This window comes from Pyxicephalus adspersus, chromosome 1 (assembly GCF_032062135.1).
Source record: "Pyxicephalus adspersus chromosome 1, UCB_Pads_2.0, whole genome shotgun sequence".
In the NCBI taxonomy this organism is placed as follows: domain Eukaryota; kingdom Metazoa; phylum Chordata; class Amphibia; order Anura; family Pyxicephalidae; genus Pyxicephalus; species Pyxicephalus adspersus.
This window is the reverse complement of record NC_092858.1, coordinates 115,685,910-115,694,912: the sequence shown is the minus strand read 5'-3', so window position 1 is coordinate 115,694,912 and position 9,003 is coordinate 115,685,910. Positions and strand designations below refer to the sequence as shown.

The 9,003-nt window shown below is 38.6% G+C and overlaps 1 protein-coding gene across 2 annotated transcripts in view; it reads left to right on the top strand.

The window, feature by feature from the left end:
* Nucleotides 1–9,003, top strand: part of GOLT1A (golgi transport 1A) — a 92,384-nt gene that overhangs the window by 25,421 nt on the left and 57,960 nt on the right. The window contains exon 5 of one of the 2 annotated variants that reach the window (XM_072424580.1): nt 8,031–8,242. The exons of the other annotated variant lie outside the window; for it this stretch is intronic. Coding sequence (XP_072280681.1) covers nt 8,031–8,072 — 42 coding nt within the window. The 3' untranslated portion in view covers nt 8,073–8,242. Of the gene's footprint in view, nt 1–8,030; nt 8,243–9,003 lie in introns of those variants that run through there. 2 annotated transcript variants of the gene reach the window in all.

Below are 9,003 nucleotides of genomic sequence, written 5' to 3'. Positions count from 1 at the left end.
GATGAAGTTTGAAACACAAATCATAAATTACAATATAATAAATAATTATAATCATAAAAAATAATAAAATAATATAATAATAAATTCAATTTAACAATTTAATCAAATGAAAAAACACTGAAATCTGTTCAAACAAGGGTGCAAAAGTATTGTTAAATTAGTATTTATTCATTATTTAATATTTGGATTTATTTGTTATCACTTTATTACTGTGAACAATGTGTTAAAAGCAGATTACAATGTAATCTGCTTTTAATTTTTTTACCAGCCACGCCTCCCCAGCATACCAACATTTCATACATCCCATCGATCACACCATGGATGCAATGCCAGGGGACACAGAAGCCAGCCGGCATCGCTGGAGGATGTTGCTAGATTGTGGGGAGCAGGTAGGATCTTTACAATGCTACCCCTAGTGTGGTTTGGGGTTACCGCTTTTGGTACATAAAATTCACCCCGAGCCACACTGAGGAATACAGCCCAGGGGGTGTTAAAGAAGAAAATTAAAACTAGTAACTGTTAAGATAGAAGCCCAAATTAAAGGCTTTTATTGTTTTACGTATGCAGCATCCATTGAGGAGCCATTGAAATCCATTACATGATTCTAGTAGGGCTGACCTTAAATGGACTCTCCTTCTCACTCCAGTATACATAGAAAATACAGTGCTCTTGAGTCCCTCTGCCAGTACTGCTTTATGGTTTGCTTTTTAATTCTTCCTTTATTCTCAACCCAGCTCTTCGAGATTTCGTAAGGCTTCTCTAGCCTCTTCCTTTTCTCTTGCCCAGTTTCCCCTTCCCGATTCATTGTTGAGAACCCCTTTCCAGCTTCACTGACCTTTTTTCCCAGTGGTGAAGTCTCCTGCTTTTCCTTTGCTGTTGTTATGAGTTGCCTCCCCCTGACAGGTGGCATGAGAATACCTGAGGTGTGGAATCTAAGTTACTGCTTGGTCTTCACCAGCGCACCCCACAAAGAGTGATGGGCCGGTGACCCTAGTGGCTCCTAGGTTCTCCCCACCAGGGAGTGACAGTCATTCCTACACTGAAGTATTCTGATCCCTATCAGGCTGGAACACAGTGAGTCAGGTCAAGGTAGATGAACAGGCCAAGGTCAAATTCAGAAAATCCAAATGGAGAACTAGCTGGCAGGGAGGCAGGAAATGAACTGAGGATCCAAGAATGGTGGAACATTCATGGCTACAGGGATGCAGGTGATGCTGCCGGCTGTTGAGCAGATGGTCTGTGGGCAGAGTGGTAACACCAGCCTCTGTAGCTGCAGCATGCTGTTTCCAGTCTTCCTGCAAGCCCCCTTCATGTCCTGATTTGGATTCTAATGCTATTGAGTTGCACTCTCTAGGTGGAGCTAAGAGAGATATCTGGGAGTTGCACTGCTAATCAAAAGGATAGACTATGTGGGCAGTTTGTATGTGCATACTGCTCCTGGAATCGCTAGTAGGGCTTCGGCACATATTCTGCATCCACGTGGGCGGATTAGAGTGCACCATGTATAGTAGAGGAAAAAAACATCCTGTTTAGCCTAAATACTTCCCCTCATACCCAGTGCATATGACAGTATTCTTCCAATGTAGTATACTGGAGCAAGAAAAACTATCTGGAAGGAAAACAAAGAGCAGGCCTGAACCAGTCCAACTGAGGTAAAAAAAAAAAAAAACCCAACCTGAGGGGATAGATCTTTTCAGTGTAGAGGTAGAGAGCATGTGTATCAAGTAAGCCATGGAAAGCAGCGATGCCTGGAAAATGTGGCAAAAGTATCTAGATAAATAGCAAATGCCATAAATCTGTAGAGAAGATCAATGAGTACATCCCTAATAATAAGGATGGGCAGTCCCATGTAAGTATCCCATTCTATAAGTACCAATTAATGATACAAGTATTATCCTGTAACCAGGCCAAGTGGAAACTAAAGTTAAGGCTCCAATAGCTGTAGGCAATGCCTCATATTGTGCCTGCATCCAGGTATGTCCCTATGGGCTTGTAGCCTGCACCTGTAGCCTTGGAGGAATCAAGAGTAGTGCCAGAGGGGGTGGGGGTACTAAGGAATTAGGATCTCAGTGTTTGGACCAGTGGTCTGCCACGGCTGCATTCATTGATCAGCTCGGTGTGCGATCCCCGGCACTAGAAGTTAAATGGGGACAAGTCTCCCCATTCAAAACCTCTGTTGCTCTCTGATTGGTTGAGGAAAAGAAAATCCTGATGACGCGTCATGAATGAATGCAGCCCTGGAAATCCAATGCGATCCCTGGGCACTAGAGGTTAATTAACCTTTAAAAATTTTTTTTATAGAAATATAGAACTTTTATTTTAAGAACATTTACAGCTCTACAAATGTTAAACACAGATTTAACTGAGAACAGTTCATGTGAAATGCCATTTTATCACTATTTTTTTCTATAGTTATTATTTTTAGGGATGTACTGTGGTACAATTTTGGCAAACATTTTGCTTAGTTTGCTTAGGTGAACGATGTGTGTTAGGAAGAGCTGACAGTTGGTATAGGAAGAGACAGAAATATGTTGTGAAATTCTCCTTGTCAATTTTTTTACTTCATGTAGAATAAAATAGGGGGGAGGATTATGTTTACTGGGTTCATTTTTGTTTAGGGAAGGGGTATTTATTAGTTATTATTGCAGACACACAAACATATGTTGTTGCATTTTGTTTTGCAGCAAGTCTCCACATACTGTTGTGCAGCACCACATATTTACTCTGATTGGTGCTCAAGGTAAAAAGTGAGCATTAAAAGAGAAAGGCATACTTAATATTAGCCATCTAAAAAATGTCAGGCAGGGCATATACAGATTGTTCTAAAAACACGGATATAAGGGCCATGCCAAGGTTTGCTTTATAAATTGTTCCTGTTTCTAAAGATTTCTGGTACCCCTTGAGCTAATTTATATCATAGTTTCGGGAATGTCCTACCATCAAAGCATTTTGGCATTAAGTAGTGACTTATGCCCATAGGTATTTATTTAATTTTCTCTCACCAATGGAATTGGCAGTCTTGCCAAATATATTGCTTAGCATTTACTTGTGTCAAATGGTAAAGATGTTATTTTTCCTAGTTGTTTTATTCCTAGTTAGTTGTAAATATGTTATACTTACTATTTATATTTTACATTCTGCTATGTTTCCCTTTTCACTCTACTCTAATTTCTTCAAAAAATAAAAGCTGCATGTCAATTTTAGAAATCTTAAATCCTCCTCAAGTGGAGGATTGACCATTTCTGCAGTTTTTGCAGTGGTACGGGGGGGGGGGGGGGGGGGGGGGGGGGTTGCTAGACAAAAACATAAATTATATTATAATCGGTAGCTGTTTCTAACCCCTCCCAAACGAATTCTACCATTGATAAGATTGTAAGTGAATGTATGAATGTTGGTATGTATGTGAAGTTGACCACAAGGTTGCCATGTCCACCGCAGAAGTTTGATGCCCAAGACATAGATACACTTCCAGTTGAATCCGTCTTCATCCCCTCTGTCTAATTAGAGATGCCTACAGGGCTAAGGGCTTCAGAATTCCAGACCTTGCAATAGTTCTCAGAGGTGCCTCTTTCTCGTTATTCTTTTATGCGGGCAAAGAAAATAGTCTATTGGACTTCCTTATTGCCTCTGTTGCCTGGATGTATTCCTGCAGATTAAACCCAACATCAAGGGAATGTAGTTGATCTAAATCTGCCTCCATATTTGTAGGTATCACAATTTCTTGATTTACACAAAAAACAAAGATTACTTTAGATAGACAGGGTAAAACAGGTTTTAAAATCACCCTGCTTGGGTGAAAGGTACTGAAAGGCTCTCTACAACTCTGCGCTCCAAATTCTGAAACTCTTCCTAAAAGATGGTGTAGTAACTAAAAATGCTGTGCTGCTTGTCAATGATCCCAGAGTTGAATGAAGACTTCTTAAATTTTCTTGCGCTGTAAGAAACTGCAAAACAAGTGACAAGTTCCATTTAGGATAACTCTTCTACATGTTCTGACTTTGCAGATTCCCCTGAGGAACTGATCTAAACATTTTTCCAATAACCCACTGCATCCTGGCAGCCCTAGGCCACAACCTGGGTGACCCTTTCAGAAATCTAGCCTTACAGAAAAACCAGAGCTTCTAAATGTTTTACAAATCCTGTTATATACTCTGTTAGTGGATTACTTTCTTGCAGAATAGAGTTTGTTTTACTTACTGCCCTTCGATATCCAACCCATGAGTTTGTCACTCTGGACAGGGATGTAATGGTTGTGGTTAGAAGACTGTTGGTAAAAGTTTGGTCAATAGGTTGAATCAACAATTGTCAGCAATTCTTCATGTAAACAGCCTAGCAGGGAGAATGTTTCAGTAATGATGAATTTCTACCCTATATGTCCCAAAGAAAGCTACCAGAAAAATAAATACTTTTAAAGAAGTACTTGGACAGCCTGAATTGAAATGCCACAAACTGAAAATGGACACCTGCCACTCCAAAACTATAAAACTGAAAAGGAATGTAAAGATAGGTGTCAAACTTACCTCTTCCTCACTAAAGCTCAGGTGCCTCTCTCCTGCTCATGGGGGAAAGTTCTGACTCTGGGTGTGCCTGCGCTCCCAAGCTTTATCAGTTTGCCCGTCCCACTGGCCAATCAGGAAATCGCCTCTTAATCATCCCTGGCTATTTAGCTAGCTCAGACACAGCACTTAGTGTGTCAATAGACATCTTTTAGATCTAAGAAGAGGAGCCAGTCTCCAGGGAGAATGGCCTGAGATATTGTTTGTAAAGACTATCTTGAAATGTTCTTTTACAACGAAAACATTGAGATGTTTTTGGTCTATTACTGAATGTCAGCCTCCAGTCTGTTTCCAAACCATTACACATTAAAGGGGAATTTATGTCCTTGATTTTTGCTGAGCTTCTTGTACTTGTATTATTGCCCCCGCTGCAGAAGTATAGAATTTTACTGAAGAAAAAGCTGAAAAACCCTACGAAAATGATACCGCAAGCAAACACCTTAGGGAAAAAAAGGTCAAACAAACCCATTTATTTCAACAAGTAACCTTTTTACCTTTTTTTTTTTAAATGTGGCCTATAATTGTGGTTAACTACAGTGGTACCACTTAAAAAATAATCACTAGTCTGAACCAAGCCTTACTGTAAATGTTAAATTCCTCTCTAAACAGTGCCCTCTACAGCTGTAGTATGTTTAAATGATATGTAGAATAAATACTAATGGTCACTGTGAATATCCATCCTAACCTGTTTCAAGGGCCATAAAAACAACACCTACGGTAGAATAACTTGAGACGATGCACGAAGGAATGTTATACATTTTATTACACATTCAAATTTTTAAAATGACACAATGCTAGAAAATTATATAAATTGTTCTGCTTTATCAATAATTTATGTATTTGTATATAACAGTATGTGCATAATATAGTTTATAGCCTGTTATGAATAATAAAATATATCATAAGACTTTCACTTTTCAAATGTATTCATACAATATACTGTATTAGGAAAAAAGGACTGTTGAAATGACGAATAATGGTGGAAAAGGTATGTAAAAAGTGACCAGTACTTCTATCTTGCAGGAGTGTGATCCCACATTCCAATTTGCAAATAGCAATGTCACAGACATAAACAAGCAATTTTGACTTAAAATTGATAGGACAGTTGGATACCTCTAAGGTTAAAAAAAGCACAAGGACCAGATGGATTACATCCACGTGTCCTCAAAGAGCTGATCTCTGTTATTTCAAAGCCATTGTTTCTAATTTTTGGAGTCTTTATTTACTGGCATAGTACCAATGGATTGGCGTAGGGCCAATGTAGTACCTATCTCTAACAGACCAGTAAGTTTACCTTCTGTAGTTAGAAAGATCATAGAGAGTTTGATAAAGAACCACAATTACTTACTTTTTATGAGGAAATAAGTAAACTGTTAGACAAAGGAGTAGCAGTTGATATTGTGTACTTGGACTTTGCTAAAGCAAGCAGTACCCTGCAGACAGTTGATGTGCAAGTTAGCATGTATAGGTTTAGAAAATTCAATCTGTAAATGGAACGAGAACTGATTTAAAGACCACATCCAGAGAGTTTATTTAATTAATTTATTAATACTCTGAATAGTCTAAGGGTATTAGAGGTGTACCCCAGGGTTCAGTGTTGGGACGTTTACTGTTTACCATTTTTTTTAAATGATAGAGTTTGGGATTAAAAGTACAATTTCTGTCTTTTCAGATGACACCAAAATATGTAATAAAATGTCCATACGGGATGTCAATATTCTATAGGCATACCTGGATGCACTGTTTGATTGGGGAGCCAAGTGGCAAACACATTCAATAATAATAAATTTAAAGTTATGCACTTAGGTGCTAACAACATGCATGCTTCATACTATTTAGGAGGAATACATTTGAGATGTCAAAATGGAAAAGGATCTTGGGTTTTAGTAGATCATAGACTTAATGCCATGCTGCACTACCTAAAGCTGGAAAAGTCAGTGTTCAACACAGAATATTTTTCAGGCCAGGTGGGTAGAAATTGTAGGTGGGTGACAGCCCCTGTATTGTTATCCAACTCTTCAGTAACCACCCAAAACATCCGTGTTGCTTTTGAAAAGTGCTGGGTAGTAAGCCCGGCTAAAAAGGGCTAGGGGGAACACTGAAAGTTCTTTCTCATATTAAAAGAGGAATAGACTGCAGGTATCAAGACATTGGCCCTGATTTAATAAAGCTCCCCAAGGCTGGAGAGAGAATACACTTTCATCGGTGAAGCTGGGTGATCCAGCAAACCTGGAATGGATCTGGTCCAGGATTCAAAACTTTTGCTGGCTAATAGCAAATGATTTTTAAAAATACTTTCCATGTTTTCTGGATCACCCAGCTTCACTTCTGAAAGTGTATTCTCTCAAGCCTTGGAGAGCTTTAGTAAATCAGGGCCATTATCCTGCCCCTGTATAAATATTGGTAAGACCTGATCAGGAATGTGCAGTCCAGTTTTGGGCACCAGTTCACAAAAAGAAAGTTGCTTCTCAAGTATTCATTATAAGGTCATTACAAAGAACAAGAGGGCAATCTTTGCATATTGAGGAAAAGAAGTTTAATCTCTGGATAAGGCAAGGATTCTTTACAGTAAAGTCTGTGAAAATGTTGAATATGCTTCCTCAGGAGGAGGTTTTAGCAAGTACTATAGACTGCTTTAAAAAGATGGATGTTTTCTAGAATATAACTGGGTATTAAAGTTTTAAAGCAAACACAACAGTGATTGTTGATCCAGAGAACATCGTATTGCCACATGGAATAAGGTTCGAATTTTTGTTCCTTAGTTGAACCAAATTGAACCAGGCCGTATAAGGGTTTTGAGCCTTCCTCTGGGTCAACTGGATGTCTATAGCATTTTTTTGTTTTTGTTTCCTGGAGTACTATCTTTTTTTAACTAAACAAATCACAGTGACCACATTTCAAAGTCCAAAATTCAGTTTTTATTATAAAGATTGCTACACAAACCTAATTTACTAATTGTCACAAATTCGCATAGTGCATCCCCAGATAGGATCCATTTTAAGTCCTCTACCTTCTCATGTGCTTAATCATAGAGGCAGATCATTTATCATGGAATCTGAATCTAACCACCTTGGATGACAAATTTGAGATTGGATGGGCCTTTCTTTCTCTGGTATTTTATTTGGCTTTACCTTATATTGAGCTGTAGACTATGTTACAGGCATTAAACTTTGATTATGGTGGGGACATTGCAAGCTCTGTAAAGTGTTGTATCATCTGTCAATGGTAAAAATACATAATATTAACCATTTTTTATTATACATTGGAACAGAATTTTTTTTTAATGATGTAGTGTTTTACTCTAGCAAACAACCAATCATTACCTATCTGCTTTCTAACCTGCAATGTAAAATAGAATCTGTAATGATTGTTTTAGGCATATAACATGTATTTTTTTAGAACTACTGTTTTTATAAGAAAAAATTTGGGGGTAAATTGTCACCACAGTATTAAAATTACTTATGTAATTTACAGCTGTATCTGAACCTGGCTAGAAGTGAGTCGCCGATGGAGTAATCAAGATTCCATGAATTCCATAGCACATGTGCAATATCTATCTTATTTTTACATCCATTGGATTGCTGTAATTGAACTTTAACACAGTTATGTATTTATCATGGGCTGTTTATTACAGAACATCTAAATGAAAATAACATGTTAAAAAAAAATAAACCCTTAAAAATATACTTGCGTCTCAGTTTTCGTGTATTTACAATGTCACACCTCAGCCATCACACAACTAATCAAAAACTTTTCTACACCCCTCCCCTACCCCCTTAAGTACCCCATATATATATATATATATATATATATATATATATATTGTGGGATCGCCCATAGCAACAGGCAGAAGATAGCAGTGAACAGACAACAGGCTTGAAAATGCAATTTAAAGCAGGCTTTGGCCTGACTGTTTATTAGCACAAACAAATCAAACAAAACTAATGGCTTGGCTGAGCGACTAAATACACTCACTGTGGTAGTCCCTCTCTGACTACACCAAACTAAAGCAGTTGTCAGGAATCTATCAAAACAAAACATGTTCCACTCACATGAAATGATTGCTTGTTCCAGGCAGAGCTCTATTCCCACACAGCTCTAGGAACCTGAGCTCTTTTCAGCTTCTTGCTGGCTTGCTAAACAGTACACCTGTGCACCTGTGAAAACCCAGATATGAATCCATTGGAAAAAGAAATCTATCCTTCCTTTTCTTTGGCCTGGCTCCAGGACCCTTAAACTGTCTTTCACAAAGGCCCTGAGGTAAGGGCCTCAGGGCCCTTGTGACCCAAAGGCCCCGGGTTTCCGCGGTCCGGAGTCAAGTGCTCTCGTACACTTGCCCCCTCGCTGCCAACCGGATTCCTGCCTTGATAATAATGAGCAATAGGGGTCGCGAATCTGCCAATTAAGGCGATTAGATTTCAGCTGCGCGATTAAGGAGGATCTGTTA